The sequence below is a fragment of the Taudactylus pleione genome, unplaced genomic scaffold (assembly GCF_031769625.1).
Source record: "Taudactylus pleione unplaced genomic scaffold, aTauple2 ptg000069l, whole genome shotgun sequence".
Taxonomy (NCBI): Eukaryota; Metazoa; Chordata; class Amphibia; order Anura; family Myobatrachidae; genus Taudactylus; species Taudactylus pleione.
In genome coordinates, this window is record NW_028284471.1 from 11,012,118 (window position 1) to 11,030,332 (window position 18,215).

At 44.0% G+C, this 18,215-nt stretch overlaps 1 protein-coding gene and 1 long non-coding RNA gene across 4 annotated transcripts in view; one reads left to right on the forward strand and one right to left on the reverse strand.

Annotated features, from left to right (window-relative positions):
* Positions 1 to 6,170, reverse strand: part of RTF2 (replication termination factor 2) — a 50,560-nt gene extending 44,390 nt beyond the window's left edge. The window contains exons 1-5 of one of the 2 annotated variants that reach the window (XM_088467116.1): positions 6,005 to 6,170; positions 5,450 to 5,544; positions 3,355 to 3,448; positions 2,165 to 2,301; positions 689 to 767 (exon numbers count right to left, since the gene is read on the reverse strand). In XM_088467116.1, coding sequence (XP_088323242.1) covers positions 689 to 767; positions 2,165 to 2,301; positions 3,355 to 3,448; positions 5,450 to 5,544; positions 6,005 to 6,073 — 474 coding nt within the window. In that variant the 5' untranslated portion in view covers positions 6,074 to 6,170. The remainder of the gene's footprint in view (positions 1 to 688; positions 768 to 2,164; positions 2,302 to 3,354; positions 3,449 to 5,449; positions 5,545 to 6,004) is intronic. The other variant, XM_088467115.1, reaches the window with a different exon arrangement.
* A 45-nt stretch (positions 6,171 to 6,215) lies between these two features.
* LOC148534314 (uncharacterized) overlaps positions 6,216 to 18,215 on the forward strand; it is a 189,152-nt gene continuing 177,152 nt past the window's right edge. For both annotated transcript variants that reach the window (XR_015877669.1, XR_015877668.1), the window contains exon 1: positions 6,216 to 6,368. This is a non-coding gene — a long non-coding RNA (uncharacterized LOC148534314). The remainder of the gene's footprint in view (positions 6,369 to 18,215) is intronic.

The following is an 18,215-nucleotide window of genomic DNA, read 5'->3' on the forward strand; positions in this document are numbered from 1 at the left end:
CATACTATTAATTTGCTGGCATTTGTGCGTTCACTCACTGGTAATTTCTATACTTCTGTTTTTTTTTTTGTTTTTTTTTTTAATACAAATCTAACTATTCCTTCAATATTTAAACCAAAAATGTATTGTAAAAGTATTCATAGTAATAATGGCACGTCTCAATATAGTTTTTATGTTGTATCTTCTACATACACCATCCACTTAAATATGAGATTTCCCTAAATCGTTCATTCCCTGGACGATTCACCATATATAGTCTGCAGGTGCAAATCCATCTGCTGCGGACTCCCTACTGAAACCTCTTGCTGAGATCCAGATATGTAGCATGAACAAAAGAAAAGGGCTCACCAGAGCTTGTACTGAATTAGGCAAGTTTTGTTTTACACCTACATGATAATATCCACATGCATGTCAAAGTTTCAAACATGACCTTTACCAACACAGGCATCACACCAACAGCAACAAATCTAGGTAAAAAGTGGAGAAGTTGCCCATAACAACCAATGAGCTTTTAGCTAGCATTTCTCCGCTTGTTTACTCTTTACAAGGCTAAACATGTGCCCCCCAAGGTCTCTTGCGAGACTGTTACAACTACTTGATTTATCTATTATTGCATTACCTGGCACAGCTTATTTTAGGTATCATAGAGCAAACATGCCTGTATGGCGACTCATTTACATGCACATACCTTGTGACAAACATCCGTTTTTATTTCCTTTAGTGCCCGCTCAGAAAACACACATCCGCAGTGTCTCAGCACACAGAACCTAGGGAGAAGGAGGACATGTTACAAGTGACGCTTACAATTTCACCATTAGTTACGACTCAAACTTTATTTTTTTTAATTTTAAATCATGCATGTTGTAGCACTTTTCTATCTAGAGAAAAAAAAAAAGGACTTTATATGAAAGAGGTTTTTTTGTTATAATACCCCAGTGATACAGTTCCTGAGAGGAGAATTCAGCTGAAAGGTGGCTAATGCACACTCATAAAGAGTTGTAAGGAATTTGCATCAAAATAGAAAGAGCATAATGCACAAATAGCAGATTTTACTTAGCTTGGAGAACGGCCGATTGCAGCTCGGCAAGTGCAGTATATGCACTTGCTTTATTCCAGGACAGTACAGTTGTTACACGTCTGGTATATGCCGGGAGGTGAAGCATCACAGTAGTAGGAGTAAATGCTAAAATTACAGTATGCAATTCATACTGGGTTTGGTACGGGATCCTGGCAGTCGGTGGTCAGAATGCAGACAGCGGCATCCAGACAGTCAGAATCCCGATACCTGCTGGTAAGTAACCTAACCCTTCCCTCCTGCACCCTAACTTCTCCCCTTGCAGCCTAACCCTAACCCTCCCCCTAGTGCCTAACCCTAAACCTAACCCTCCCCCTATCCCTAATACTTACCGCCGGGATTCTGGCGCCGGGATTCCGACTGCTGACAGGACTCCAGCTCTGATTTTCTGAGCGCCGGCATCCCGACCGCAGGGATGATAGCTACATGCCTTCATACTCTTGTGTACGAGTTGTATATTGTATTGTAATATATTGTAGCAACCACAAAGTCTTATGGAATCGGTATGAAATACCACCGGCCTCCCCCCCAAGTGCCTAACCCTAATACCCCCTGTAAGTGCCTAGCCCTAACCCCCCTGCCTAAACCTAAGTCCCCCCCCGGAGGTGCCTAACCCCCTTCCCCCTAGCCTAACCCTCTCAGGGGGGGTGCCTAACCCTAAGTCCCCCCAGGGTGCGCTAAACCTAACTCTCCCCATGCGGCTGTCTGCTCGCGGCACCCAGCATCCCTTTGATCAGGATGCCGGGTGCCTGTCTCCCGGCGTTGGGAAAATGACAGGCGTCTAGATATAGACGCCTGCCATTTAACCCACGTCGGGATAAAGCAGTCGGGAAGCCGGCTGTTGGGATCATATCAGCCGGTTTCCCGATTGCATCCCAATCTTATAGCATTACTCGGAAGATTACAGTTGCATACAGCCAATCAGAATTAGGCAGAGAACGTCGGCATTAGTTTGCATTTTGCGCCAGGTTGCCAAGCACCCACAAGTAAGCTGCCTCCTGAAAGGCACATATGTATCTTTCGTTCGGTAAGCGAGGGACCCATTTTGTGTGAATGTGCTCTTAGTGTCACATTTATTACAGGACCTACCGGTGTTTGCCATTCATTTCCAGGCCAACAACAGGACAGATAAACTGCGCACACTGATCGTCGTATTTGTCTCCTTTCGTGTTGCCTTTGTCTCCAGTCCAGGCTGGGTTATCACTCAGGTTCAACTCAATAACATTCTGCCAGGAAAGAATGACATGTATTTAGAGAACATGTTTAACCAACTACACAGCTAATTAAACCTGAAATTACTGGTGTTTAACCAAATAGATCCAGCATGGCTCATTTCCCATGGTAAAGACAGACACAGCCAAGAATAAGGGCAGTACACAGAAACATGGGAATTCAAAAGCTATTGGCTTACAGTCTCCTAGGACACACAGTAATGTAAGAAAATTAGCTTTCCTTTGCCTTTTTAAGATTTTCTATTCCACCACAGCAGCCAGCATAGCATGTGTATTTTACAGGTAATAAGGAGGAAATACTCCACTGTACATACAGTTACTGTAGAAAGTCAGTAGAAGACTAACTGCTCATTTAATCTACTTATATGAAATCAGCTTTGTTGCAAAAAAGCAGAATGTGGAGAACAGCACTACGTGGTCTTTACAGAGAAATAGCAAATAAAGTGAATTATGCATTCACATGACTGAATTATATTAGCTTACAGGAAAAGCAAAAATGTAAAGAAGACCGAGGGCTGAATAACCTACACACGCAGCAACATACAGTGGCATCAATTCTCTGGAGCACACAGATCATTCTTAGATGGCAGATGCAAAAAATGGCACCTATTATTCTGTTCACTGGGAGGGGACAGAGAGCTGCAATAGTATCAGGGTAATTACAAAAATGTAAGTAGTGGGAGTTATTACTGATGAAACTGCAAGTGTACAGATCTCAGCATGTCTTATTGATTTCTATGTAGTGCACTTTACACAGTGAAGATATTTAATTACCGGATACTACAGCACATTTTACATTTGCTAAGCAGTAGCCTTCATTATTTAATTTAACTGGACAATTTTCTATGATTCAGTGATGCTGATCTTTGATATGGTGTGTTATTACCTGTTTTTACCCTTTATTAAAGATGCAGAATAAACAGTGTATCGTTAAGACTACATCCTTTCAATTACATTTCAATAGATTGGGAGTTCTCTAAAATGACCAGAAACATGCAGAGTATGTGAGTAACCTGGACACGCGGAAAGCGTTAGTGGGTGCTATACCTTCATGCTCTTTAAGTGGGCTGCAGAATCTGCGTGTGGTTTGTCCGGAGATTTGTCCAGCAAGAATTCAATAACTGCATCTTTATTGTACAGCCTGTGTGAAGACAAAATAAAAATGTTAATTTAGATACGGAAGGTGCGACTATGAAATAGGTCACCAGGGCAATAGATCTGAGAGGTTGTGCCCTTTATATTGCCCGATTCTGAGCTGGAGGCAAATGCGGATGGCCATGAAAGCCAGATTTACAACCTTATGCTAGTACGACTATCCATACTGCATCCTCATTAGTGTCATCAACTACTCCTACCGAAGGTTCGCTGCAATTTATCTGTCATACACAAGTTTCATAAGAATACAGAAATCTGACTAAACAGCTAATAGCACTCCCACAAGACAGATCTTTACCGGGTGTTTTAAGTAGAGATGAGCGGGTTCGGATTAGCTCGGATTTTCCCGCCAAATTCGGATTTTTCCAGCCAAAAATCCAGGAATGATGATATATGTCCATGAAAAATTAAATTTTTCCTCTTTCCGAGACCAGATTTTTGGCGGGAAAAATCTGAATTTGGCGGGAAAATCCGAACTAATCTGAACCCCCTCATCTCTAGTTTTAAATTAGCCACCCAAATATGCTAATTTCATGGATGTAGAGATTCAGCCACGCATGGAGTGACCCAGATGCTTTCATATCCTCTGTCAAGGTGCATATGCATGGTGCGGTGCATGCACAGTCTGCTATGTGTCTGCAGCTGCAGCAGCGGCCAACTCAAAATGAGGCCCATATTGTTAAAAAATGATAGATCTCTATTAGACATATATATTGGTGACATAATTCAGGTATGTTGTCCTTCTACTATATGATAGAGCCTCTTTTTCAAAACATACGGGAAGGAGGTGCAAATTATGAAAAATGGTGCAAAAGAAACATTGTGAACCCAAGTGTGAGATTATAATTAGTTTTGCTATGGGCAATGCTTGGTTACGTTTTCATAAGTGTCCACAAAACAGATTTATTTATTTTTTTAGCACAAATTGTTTTAGAATAATGTCCTTATAATTATATATTATATATATATACACACATATACACACGATTGCTTTAAATGCTGAATTTAAGCTTACCTTATATTAATTGGCATGCATTCTACTTGGTTTCTTAAAGGCTAGGTCCACCAGGCAAATTTAAACTATACAATACATGTAATCATTTGCATAGTTATCTAGAACTTATCCTTCCTGTTTTGTCACTTATAGGAGCAAGTGTACCAAATCCTTTATTTAGAGCCAGTCCTTACCACTCCCATCTTGCGGAAATCAGCAAAAGCGCAAATAGCCTTCAACACTTAAGTTCAAATCCGTTAGATTTAATTAGTTAGTGTGAGTGTGACTGTGTGTATGTGTTTGCGTGGGGACGGGGACAGGGGGGAAAGTTATAGTTGTGATTGTGTATATTAAATTTATTACCAGTTACTTATCTAGCGCACATATTCTACACGCTTTACAGAGAACATTTGGCCATTCACATCAGTCCCTGCCCCAGTGGAGCTTACAATCTATATTCCCTACCACATACACACACAACAAGGGATCATTTTGTATTTTTTTTCTCAACAGCCAATTAACCTACCAGAATATTGTTGGAGTGTGGGAGTTAACTGGAGCACCATACTATCTCCTTTCCCCAACAGAAGAGAAGAGGAAGCCATAGATATACTCTACTAGAGAAGGCACTTAGTAAATTATCACATGTAGGATAGGGGTTATGTAAGCAGAAGAAACCCCTTGGGACTATTTTGCATATTTGTATTCCGTCACCAGTCATGCATCTGAAGCTACCAAAGGACACTGAGACGTTTCTGAGCACCTGTATTAGTTGAAAGGCATGCCATGAACTTTATAGTGCATAATACAAATGCATTCTTCATCCTAACTGCTGCTGTAAAACGTTGTCAAGCAAGAGATACCAAATTACACAGAGCTAGTCTGTAGGTGGTCAAACAAACCAGTGAAAAAACATACAATATTATTTAAAGATATGTGACAGCACCCCGTACAGGGAGCTTCTGAAAACATATTTTAGCCTCCAAGACATACCTGCCAAGTTCACAAGCCACTATTGGCTTTTTCAGTTTCTCCTGGCTTAGAGTGCAGTAATACCAGCGGGCAACCAACTCAGCATTTTTGTCAACCTAAAAAGGAGACATGAGAAGAAATGTGATTATTCTAATATTATTTGTGTACGTTTCCTCCCACACCCCAGAAACATAATGAGGTTAAGCTCAATTGGCTGCTAATTAAATGGGTACTAGTGTGCACGGGGTAGATAATTAACACCTTGACTACACAGGAGCAGGGTTTACTAAAACTATATGAAGGATAATAATACAAAGGATGATTAATGTATAGTCATAGCATGTCTGCTCTATTGCAGGAGCAATTGTGTGAGTCTCCAGCTGCCTGTGTTGGGAATAAGTCCTATGATCAGTATATACAGCTGTTCCTGCTGGAACTGGTTATACCCTGTGTCCACGCTGTCATATACAACCCACATGATGACAAAATAACAGTACACACTATACTGCTGTTAGGGAATGCTGGGACCTGTAGTCCCACAGTTGCCCCTGCCTGCTGTACACAATTCTCTCTCACCTTCTCCACCTTCTTGGGTCCCTTTACCAGCTCATGGCGCTTGGGGATGGTGCCGCCGTCACAGCCCATCTCAGACTCACTACCCACCGGGCACCAGCAACAACAACAAACCTCCACCACAGGCAACGACTTCCGCTTCCGCCGTCACTTGACCTGATGATGAGAAAGGAGTTGAATACATGTCACGTGATTGGTTGGGCGGCCATCTTACTACACCCATTTAAGATTAGAGCGCATCAGATTCATCATTACACAGTTCCGTTAGACGACCGTACTTTGGCTGACATTATGGTACTCCTGCGTTCTACTTCATTCTACAACAAATAACCAGCAGCTGATGGTGTGCCACTGAATTGGAAAAAAGGTGATAGAGCCATTTTATTATGGTCAATGTAAAATAGTTGCCACCTGGGGTTGAACACATCTGGAGATATAGGCAACCTGTGTTTTGTGGTGAAACTACAAGTGCCAACCAACATTTTGGGCTAGGCCAAACTCTGGCACTCAGTGTTGTGTGGGCGGTGCATGTTTGATTTGCAGTTTTGCTACTACTGAAAAGGTAATGTTTAAATGCCCTTCACGGAGAGGACCCTGACGTCATCAGCCAGTGTCCAGCGTCATTCCCTGCCATCCATCCAAGTGGGCATAGAGGGAGAATATAGCCATGTGGCGAGCGTAGCGACTCAACGTTCCTGAAGCGTGGCAAGCGGACAACAAACTTCATTAAGTGGGGACAAACTACTTCTTTAGCTGGCTGTCATGGGTAGGAACTGCACTTCCGCCCTCACTTACGTCACTTCCAGGTCCCTAGGACGAAGGGGAAATACAGCCAACCCTACTGAAAAGCTGCAGGGAAGAGCATAAAACCCCTTCACCTGGAAGTGACGTAAGTGAGGGCGGAAGTGGAGATTTCTGCCCACACTTTCCACAAAAATAAGAAAGTTAGCACCTTGCGGGCTCGCTTCGTTCGCCAAAAGATTATATTCCCCCTCTGTGTCCCCTTGGATGATAGGGAATGACGTTGGACACTGGCAGATGACATCATCATACATCTACGGAAGGGGATCTATCTCTACCCAAAGCCGCAGGTCACACTCACCTGATAATTTGGCCTTGTGGTATGTTTAGCAATTGTGCTCAGTAGCACATCTCTTTTACCAGGAAGCATTTTTCAGAGGTATATTTACTAAAGTGTGGGTTTATAGAAGTGGAGATTTTGCCCATAGCAACCAAACAGATTCTAGAACAAAGGTTCTGAAATTCTGTCTTCAGGAGCCCACACAAATCACGTTTTCCAGGTGACCCAGCAGGTGCACAGGTGTAGTCATTACTGACGAATTTTAAAAGATCCACAGGTGAGGCTAATTATTTTACTTGCAATTTTGTGAGGAGACCTGGAATACATAAACTGGGGTCCTGAGGACTGAGCTTGAGAATCTGTGTTCTAGAAGTTGCTAGATCAGTGGTTCTCACACTCGGTCCTCAGGACCCCACACAGTTCACATTTTCCAGGTCTCCTGACAGGTGCACAGGGGTAGTCATTACTCACTGCCACATTTTAAAAAAAATCAACAGGTGGAGCTAATTATTTCACTTGTGATTCTGTGAGGAGACCTGGAAAACATGCACTGTTTGGGGTCCTGAGGACCGAGTTTGGGAACCTGTGTGCTAGATAAATGTTAAGTAGAATCTAATTGGTTGCTATGGGCGTCAACTTTTATTAACCCGCACTTTAGTAAATATACCCCTCAGTGTTAATTCTGTATACAGTACTGTGTAGGCTAACATTTGAAATACTACTTTGTTAAAAATGGGGTGGTCATTGATGAAACTTGCTAATATAGGGCTTCTGTCATCAGTGAACGTTTCAGCTTCATTACTTACGACCCCACAAGCAGCAATAATCATCAATAGGAAAAAGCCTTTGATTATTGAACCCCTCAATCTTTACTTGGTAGGTTGTCTAAAGGGTCCAATCATACACTTGGTGTAATAAGGATACAGTACAATGTATAAAGTTCTAAACTTTCCTCTGGAACTTATACTGGCAAAATTAAAAACAACAGAATATAATGGGATATTGTTGGGATCCCAGTGCACAGAATACCAATGCTCAGCATCCCGACGCCATAATCCCAACGGGTGAGAATTCCAGCACCAGCATCCCGGCGTGTAAGTATGATGGTTAGGCTGCTGGAAAAGTGGGTTAGGGGGAGGGTTAGTGTATGGGGTACTTACCTTTGGGTATCAGGATGGTGCTGTCGGTATTCTGACTGCCGGCATCCTGTACCAACGCAATAAAATGTAGACATATAGTGTGCGAGTATGTGTGTATGTTTACAGATCAGCCATAACAGTAAAATATGTGGAGTGAAAAACGTTAATTATCTCGTTACAATAGCACCTGTCAAGGGGTGGGATATATTAGTCAGCAAGTGAACACTTAAAGTGCATACATATGTACAGATTTTGTGAACGATTTAACTATAATGACATCATTGTCGTTCAATCGTTGTGAAAATCAGTTTCTGAGTTATAACAATGAACGATTATTGTTCATGCGCGTTCCCGTTTGTAGTTCATTCTGACTGACCAACTGAACGATTTTCATTAAGGGAAGTTACAAAAATCCTTTGTAGTTCAAAAAATCGTTCATTACACTTTAAAAAGTCTGACAGATAATCTGACATAAAATCGTTGGTAACAAAATTGTTGTGTGTGTATGCTCCTTTAATGTTTGAAGTCGATGTGTTGGAAGCCGGAAGAATGGGCAAGTGTAAGGATCTGAGCGACTTTGACAAGAGCCAAATTGTGTTGGCTAGGCGACTGGGTCAGGGTATCTCCAAAACGGTAGGTATTGTGGGGTGTTCCTGGTATGCAGTGGCTAGTACCTACCAAAAGTGGTCCAAGGAAGGACAACCTGTGACCGGCTCATTGATGTGCGCACGGAGCAAAGGCTAGCCCTTCTGGTCTGATCCCGCAGAAAAAGTACTGTAACACAAATTGCTGAAAAGTTAATGATGGCTATGAAGGAAAGGTTGTCACACAGAGATTATATTATCCCGTACCAATATTAATAATTCCAATTTTTAGTGACTCCACAGTGACCCATTTAAATTATATTATTAAGTTGTATTTTAACTCTATCGCTGAACGATCTCCCTTGAATTTCCCGGTGTGTTGGATGAATATCATTCATCCGCACACCAACAATATCACCCACGACCATTCCCTCTTGCAGGCACTGATAGATATTGTACAGGTTGGCCTGCATGCATGGACGATTAATGATATAGTTATCAATCGTGTAAACGCGCATCATTGGTCGATCATTGCCAGCATAAAAATGAACAATATGGTAACGACTTAATGATGAACAATATCGTTATCATTCATATTGCTCATGAAAGTTGTATCGTATGTACGCTGCATTCCAATAATGTGGTGCTGTAACTGGCTTTAATTGATATAGCAAAAAGTAGAGCCCTTTTCATAGTGCACAGTATGGAGAGATTTATAACTGCTGAAATAACAGTTCTAACATATTTTTATTTCATATATATTAATAAAAACATAATTTAACAGGCAATAGTAAAGATGTGTTAATGAAAAATTGTAAAGAGTACTGTAACTGCTACTTTTCCTATAACTAATATTTTATCTATAATTATGTTACTCCTCCATTGTTTATGTAATTGTGGATAGCTTTATAATAGTAGGGACTATACATGTGTCCTAGCGATCACCTTCTTAGCAGTTAATCATATAGATAAAGATCTTAGGCTACTTGCAGGAGTATCTTTATTTTATGTGTAGTGCACAGTTATAAAATGTAAAAAGAAAATAAATGTTTGGGGTTTTTTTTACAGGCAAACTATACAGATTGTATTTATGGGTTATTTAATATAACTGGTATTTTTACTGACTTTTAATCACTCTGATTTTTTTTTTCTTAGTCCTGTGGTCAACGAATTCATGTAATGGTGCGCATCCGCTACCCGACTATGGAAAGACAGTACGGCCCCTGTAGTGCTTACACTGAACGATATGTCGTTCAGTGTAGGCACCCTCCCTCAACCCTGAACATGCTCAATCTGTCGTTATCGGCAGATTGACCGGCATGTTCAGGCAATGATTGATGACGGAAACAACCAGCGGGAGCACGCATCGTTGATCGTTTCCGACATTATAGTGCATCATTAATGAGCGATTGAACGATTACGACGCCATAATTGTTCAATTGCTCATTAAAATCACCTAATGGATACGCGGCTTTAGGCAGTTTTTATGTCTAATCACTGCCAATCACATGATAATTAGGCAGGTAATATTTTGATATAATGGTGTCTAAAATTCTTCTCCTATGTATCAGGTTTTTTTTTTAATGTAAATGATACAGCATCAATAGTGTGGTGTGATAATTCCGTTCAAGTGTCTCGGCTAGGCATGGGTCATCGGTGTGGTTTCCATCTATGGTCATATAGCAAGTTGCCATCGATGGTTACCAAATATGCAATGGATGACCATCAATGATTTCACCAACCAATGGTCATCCTTGTTCTTTGACTGACTGGCCCGTGTGCCAATCAGAACATGGGGCGGAGCTTCACGGGTGTCGGGACGGATCTATGCTCCATGCCCTGGCACCTTGATAAAAAAAAAAAAAAAACATTTGGTTATGCTTAGGGTGCCTACACACTTGGCAATGTGCTCATGATCCAACATTGTGTCCGATTTCCCCTTGAACTCTCCCCAGCAGCTCCCCAGCAGTCGTGGACACGATTTGGTGTTACAAACTGTCCAAAGTGACAAACGATCTGTCGTGCCTCCTAACTATTCCAGTGCATCGTGACTGAGGTTGTCAGATCTGCCCTACAGCACTTCAGATCTGAAGATGCGATATACGACCTGCAGGGATGCGCATCGGCATCGTGATCGTGAGTGGACACTCACGATTTTGGCATATTTTACACGATTTGTCATCACAATGCGTCGGAATCGGGCAAATCGTGTAAAAGTGTTGTAGGCACCTTTAGACATCGATGGAGGGAAACCATCTGGTTGTCCCCCATCGATGGTGTGTTTTCAGGCAAATTTTTTTCATGCTTAATGCGCGCACCTGCTTTTCGCTCTATTCAATTGTAAAACAGGCGAAAATGCATTTTGGCGAATGCAGCGAATAGCGAAAAGGTTAGGGGTTTTTTTTGGGGGGGGGATCAGTCTGTACCCCCAATAAAGCCTAACTCACCCAGGGAATCAATATAGAAGTGTATTAATAACCCTAATAAAAGTAATTAGGGTACTTAAATTGAGTCAAGGGCTGTTCTATGCATATTTGCAGAAGTGTAAATAAATGATGGAAAGCAATTTTTATTGGGAAAAATAAATGCTGTAGTTAAATTAGGGGTACATTAAAATGTGTACTAGTATATTTTTGTCTATAAAGTCCAGATTAATTTTTTGTTTAAAATACACCTGCTGCAGCCACCTGCAATCCTAAACCTGCCCCAACCATACAGTACTCCAAAATACCTGTCCCAGGACTTTAGACTCATTTACCAACACTTTTAAAATTTTTGCCCCAAAAATTACATACCGTATATACTCGAGTATAAGCCGACCCGAATATAAGCCGAGGTACCTACTTTTACCCCAAAAAACTTTGAAAACTTATTGACTCGAGTATAAGCCTAGTGTGGGAAATGGCAGCAGCTGGTAGTGCCCCCAGTAGTAATCCCTCCTGGTAGTGCCCCCAGTAGTAATCCCTCCTGGTAGTGCCCCCAGTGGTAATCCCCCCTTTCAGTGCCTCCAGTAGTAATCCCCCCCTGGTAGTACCCCCAGTGGTAATCCCCCCTTTTAGTGCCCCCTGTAGTAATCCCCCCCTGTAGTAATCCCCAACTGGTAGTTCCCCTAGTGGTAATCCCCCCTTTTAGTGCCCCTGTAGTAATCGTCCCCTGATAATGCCCCCTGTAGTAATCGCCCCCTGTAGTAATCGCCCCCTGGTAGTGTCCCCTGTAGTCGTCCTCCCCCCCCCCTAGTAGAGAGAGACATGATAAGAATAAAAAAAAAATAAACACCTGAAACTCCCGCTCCTGGTCCCGCCGCTGTCCGCTCCTCCGGCTGCTTTGCATGGGAGAGACGTCGGCATGACGTCGTGTCTCCCATCACCCACTGCGGGAGCCGGAAGATGACTCCCGCAGTGGGAGCAGCAGCAGCCGCTGAGAGTCTGACAGACTTTCAGCGGCTGCTGATTACAGCAAACACACAGCTGCCGGCTCCGGCGGCTGTGTGTTTGTGCTGTGTAGCGCTGACCGAACTCCGTCCGGTCAGCGCTACACTTCACTCGAGTATAAGCCGAGGGGGTACTTTTTCAGCACATTTTTTGTGAGAGTGTAAAAAGGGTTCTGAACCAAGGACCTCATTCTGAGCTGCTCGCAAGATGCGATCGCTCGCTTGCAAAAAGGGGCCGAGTATGCAAATCAAGTGCTCGCTCTTTGCGCTGTAAGGATGCCCTCTATGTCTTAGTGAGCGACGGCAGTTAGCGTATGCTGGACTATAAAACCTCGCACCTGTCACTTGCAGCACACGTCATCTCCGGGAAGTGTCTGATTAATCGTGAACATCGAGGGCCATCAGAGCTGCTCGCAGTGCTTGGGATTGACCTAACCTACCCCAAGCACTGCGAGCAGTTTAGGCTGAAAAACAACCAAGTCACGTGTGCAATGACGCTACTTTGCTAATTATGTACACCCATTAAACGCCATTCTGACGGTCAGACACACCTGCGTTCGCACAACCACTCCCCCGTTCACAAGCACCTTCCCCTGTTACCACCCACAAACGGCGCAGTCTGTCACTCAAAGTAACGTCCTGTCTGTGTACTACAAGCGCTCAATTGTACATCGCAGACGCTAGTTTGCACACTGAGACTTAGACGCATGCGCAGACGTGCAAAAATCGCTCCTAGCGAGCGGATCTGAATGAGATCCCAAGTCCCAACATTTGTACCCCAAATTATGGATTTTGCACTTCTTTCTCCTGCCTTTTTGTGGAGAAACTTTTTCTCCTGCTTTTGCCTATGAAGTTTTCGCCTAGGCGAAAATGTCCTGGAATTGAATAGAGCGAAAACTGCGCATCGGCGAAAACTGATCGACTTTTCGCCTCTAAATGAATACGAGCCTAAGTAAAAAGCTGTAATAGCTCAGTTGCTGCACTACCTGGGAATGTGCACTTTCAGAACAGCATGACAGGTGAAAATATAGCTTCAACAATAAGAGTCAGCAACACAGTTGCTACATTATCGGTGAGCCAACGACAGCATGACAAGTGAGAGTCTAACTTTTTGGTAATAAGTTCTAGTAGCATAGATTGCTGTACTGTCAAAGAGACTATATGATGGATAATAGTATCACTTATAATTAGTATCAGCAGTGCTCTTGCTGCACTGTCAGTAAGCCAAATCTAACTTTAGTAATCATTTTCAGCAACACAGGGAGCCGATGATAGAGTAGCAGGTAAGAATCTACTGTACATGCTAGTCAGCAATTTCCACTTCGCGCAAGAAGTACTTTTTCTAGTTTAGCAGGTTGCAGCGACGCTGCTGTTAGTCTGCAGAGAAGCTGATTAGAACATGATAGTATCAGATCAGCTGTGCTTGCTATACACGTTGTACTTGCTGTGATGAAATTTACACTACACACATGACATTTTTATAACATTGAGGAGTGAACACAATATTTATGTGGTGGATTACAAAAACGTCAACTTGTTTTGTCGGTTAAGCTTCATGTCTCTATAAATCTTAGGCGTTTCTGTAATCCGCCACAGAAATATTGGGTATTAATAACTGATCTTGACAGGAGTGGTGAGAAATCTCTACAGTAAACCATACTGTGCTGCCCTGTGTCTCTTTGCAGAAAAATACATGTTCCAAAGGCTTTTCCTAAAGACCTAATTAGACAACCTACAAAGTTAAGTAAAGACTGCAGGGTGCACTGGTGCTGAAGTGCAGCCTTGAGGGCCGAGATGCGGCCTTGAGGGCCGAAGTGTGGCACAGGAGCTGAGGTACGGCCTTGAGGGCCGGAGTAAGGCACAGGTGCCGAGATGAGGCCCGAGGTGTGAATAAGATGGCAGTGGTGCGGTCTAGAGAGTCGTGGTGCGGCCTTGAGGGCCGAATTAGGACACAGGTGCTTGGATGCGGCCTTGAGGGTCAAGATGTGGCTTAGACAGCAGTGGTGCAACTTTGAGGGTCGTGGTGCAGCTCTGGTGCTGAGAAGCTGGCTTGAGGGTCAAGATGCCACCTAGGTAGAGTAAGTAGCTAGGCCTCAGGCAGCACTGCAGATGAGAGTATGGTGAGCGGCAGGCGTAGATGACGGTATGCAAAAATGGTAGTCGACACTGAGAGGTGAATGCTGCGGATGCAACTTGAGTCTGGATACAAAACTGCTGAGATGGTCAGGAACACAGGCAGGGTAGTACAAGTCAGAAAATGACAGGTACCGGCAGACAGGAATACTGACAGAATAATAGGAAACAGTATTCACACGAGGTGTAAACTATCACCGGCCAGACAGACTGATAAAAGATCCTGAACCAGTGAGGTGTGGGTGCACAGATTGATTGACAGCTGATACACTGCACGTCTATCTTACAGACCCAACAACACCCGCGGCCATCCGGTGTGTTGGTCTCCCAGCAACCACAGGCGCCATACAAGTTCGGTGTTCACGTTGCCCGGTGACCGGGAAGATAATCGGAGCGGTCGGGCGATATGGCGTGATGGTCACAAGCCGCGATGGTGACGTGACAGATATATTGTTTACCCAGCTTTACTTATCAGCCCAGTTTATTTTTATTCATTTTTTAATTTTATATTTTTATTGAAGAAAACAAAAAAAGTGAATTGTCAAAAGAAATAATACAGAGCAAAGTACAGTATAAGCAAAACATTGAAAGTAGGGCTTAACAGGTCCCATTGAAGTATATATGACAGTACTTAGAAACACCAAAATACAAATTACTGAAAATATTGTTCGCACACCGTTAAGAAACTGATGTCAGGCCCATATTGATGCCAGGATTATGAGTTAGAAAAACATTTACGTATATATGACAACTAAACAGGCCCCCACCTCTCAGGGTCACACCCAGGGGCATAGCTAGGTATTTAAAGGCCCCATAGCAAAAGTTTGAAAGGACCCCTATGTACCACCTATGGTGTAACACATGTAAATTTGACAAGAAAGATAGGCCCCCTTCAGCCCTGGGTCCCATAGCAGCTATGGCCACAGCCCATGGCCACAGAGCAATAGGAGGATCTCATTCCACCATACGCTAAAGATACCAGGATGTCTAGCACAGAGAGTTATGAATCTGAGATTGTATGGCTATAGACAGGCTTACAATATAACTCTCCCATATGTCAAAGAACTTTTCAGTCTTGGGGCTCAGGGCTCGATTCAGACTCGCTCACTAGATGCGTATGCAAATTCAGCAAGGCACGCGATCGCACAGCAAGGTATTACCACGCCCACTATGTCTTGGCGTGCGATCGCTTTGTGTATGCAGACGCCCACCAGCCTGTCTTAAAACGCCCACTTGCGCACGTCATCTCCAGTAAGTGTATGCAACCATTGGTACATCGAGTACCACCGAAAGCGCTTGTGGCAGACCATAGCCTGCCGCAAGCACTGCGAGTGCTTCAGTGTGAAATACATACAAATGACGAGTACAATGACTCTGCCTGTTAATAATGCCCGCCTCTGAAACGGCATTGAGACGCTCAGGCACGCCTGCATTCGCACCTCCACCAGTTTCTATTGGCCAGCCCCTGTCACCACCCACAAACGCTTCTCTTGTCACTCATTCATTGGGGCTGTCTATGCGCAGTGATCATATGCTTCCTGATCGCTCACACTGGTTCGCGCACGCGCATTGCGATGCATGCGCAGAATGCAACAATCGGCTGGCTACGTGCAAACTCTTCCTAGCGAGCGGGTCTGAATCAGGCCCTCAATCTCTAGTGTAACTTCCACACACTATTTTTTATAAATAGCTCAAAGATTCATCATCTCTGTAATCGCACATAGGACCTCATTCAGACCCGCTCGCTAGATGCGATTGCTTGCATCCAGCGTATGTAAATTTGTCAAAGTGATGGCATGGGAAGCGATCGCTCACCAAGGCATAAGCACACCCATTTTGGCTGTGCGAGCGATCGTTCTGTGTATGCAGACACCCATAAGCGTATGTAGAGACACCCACTAGCGCACGTCATCTCCAGGAAGTGTATTAAAACATTGGTACATCGAGCACCATCGGTAGCGCTTGTGGTTGCCTTACCCTGCAGCAAGCACTGCGAGGACTTCAGTGTATAAAACAGGAATGTGACATGTACTATGACGCTGCCTGTTAATTATGCACGTCTTAAAAACGGCGTTGAAACACTGAGTCACGCCTGCGTTCGCACCTCCACACCCCTGTTATTAGTGTCCTGCCCCTGTTACCACCAACAAAATGCATCTCCCGTCACGCATTTCACTGGGCTGTCTTTGCTTGGTGAGCGATCGCACAGAGTAGTTCACGCATGCGCAGAACGAAGAGTGCGCATGCGCGTTTGCAAATCATCGGGCTGCTTGCGAGTGGCTCTGAATGAGGTCCATAGAGTCTTGTATTTCATAACTGCACTGACATTAAAATAATGTGGGTCACAGGGACACATCATTTAAAAAATTTGGCGTCCTACTTCACTGTTACTGGGTCCCAGTAGAGTTGACAAATTCACAAGACAACAGCAAGAGTGTTTTCTAGGGGTCACTCATATCTACTACCGACAATACAGTTTTATTCTTTTTATTTTTAATTACTTTTATTGAAGCAATTAGTGATACAATAAGTCATTAGAATAAAATGAAGGGGTAAAAGTGAACAGAAGAGAAAGGGCCCGTCAATGCTAAACCGCAATAAAATCGTGAAGAGATGGCAGGGTACACTATGGGAAGAAGACAAGCTGGAGAAGGCAGTGTGATGCTCTGGGAAATGTTCTGCTGGGAAACCTTGGGTCCTGCCAGTCACGTGGATGTACTTTGACACGTATCACCTACCTAAACATTGTTGCAGACCAAGGCCCTGATTCAGAGCCGGACACTCTGACCAGAGCGCTCACTCTGAATCAGAGCCGTCCTATTTAAATTTGGAGCGGCCTTTTGGACCCTCGCATAGCTGTGGGTTACCACCCACAGTTTATGCGAGCGTCCATGATGATGGTCGCGATGGTCTTGACCATCGCGACAATCGGGCTTGCGACGAGACCCTGCGGTAGGGTCTCGGTGACCGCAAGCCCTGGAGTGATTTTGGCTCTATCAGAGCCAAAATCACTCCCACTGACATCACTAGTGATATCAGTGGGGCCGCCCACAAACGGCAGGCGTTCGCTTGGGAACGCCTCCGTTTGTGAAGCCACCCCCCCGCCACGCCTACAAAACGGGTCGAGCTGTCGATCAACATCGACAGCCACCCCTTGTGTACTGAGCCATGGAGCGAGAGAATTTATCTCTCGCTCCGGGGCTTGCGCAGTGCGGCCGCTGCGTGTGCACACAGCCAAACATCGACCCGCTTGCGAGCAGGTCTAAATGAGGTCCAGAGTCTTCCCACAGTGATTGACAGAAAGTGACTGTTTCAGGGTGGTGACGGGGGGGTGGTCAGAGAAAAGCAGGCGTACCTGGGCGATTAAACACTGTTACAGGGGCGTACATAATTAAGCCCCTGCGATAGCATACACTGGCAGACGTCTAGATGGTGACAGGAAGTTTATCAGTTTCTGCAGTAGCGTCAGGTCAACCACAACTGTGTGGATAGTTCCGATGTTACTCGATGGTAGCGATGTTTTTCGCTGACTTGCGGATGCATGTAATGGGAAGTGGGAGGCTTTATACAGTGATGGGCGTCTTGGTATAGTGCTGCGGTTGCTGTGCAATTGCATTCATTAGCATATTTTTGCAGCGAGCGGGGTGCGTGCGAATGAAGCCTTGCGAACCAACCTGAATAAGGCCCATAGACTCCTACTTCTGTGATCTGCTGCTATGTCTGAGGATGCAGCAATTGGATCACTAGCGTGAACAATGACAATCTGAGTAACCCTCTGGTTACTCAGCATGGGCGTGTATTTCATGTTACCAGAGCCTGTGAAGCTGCATCAGAAACCGCAGTCACT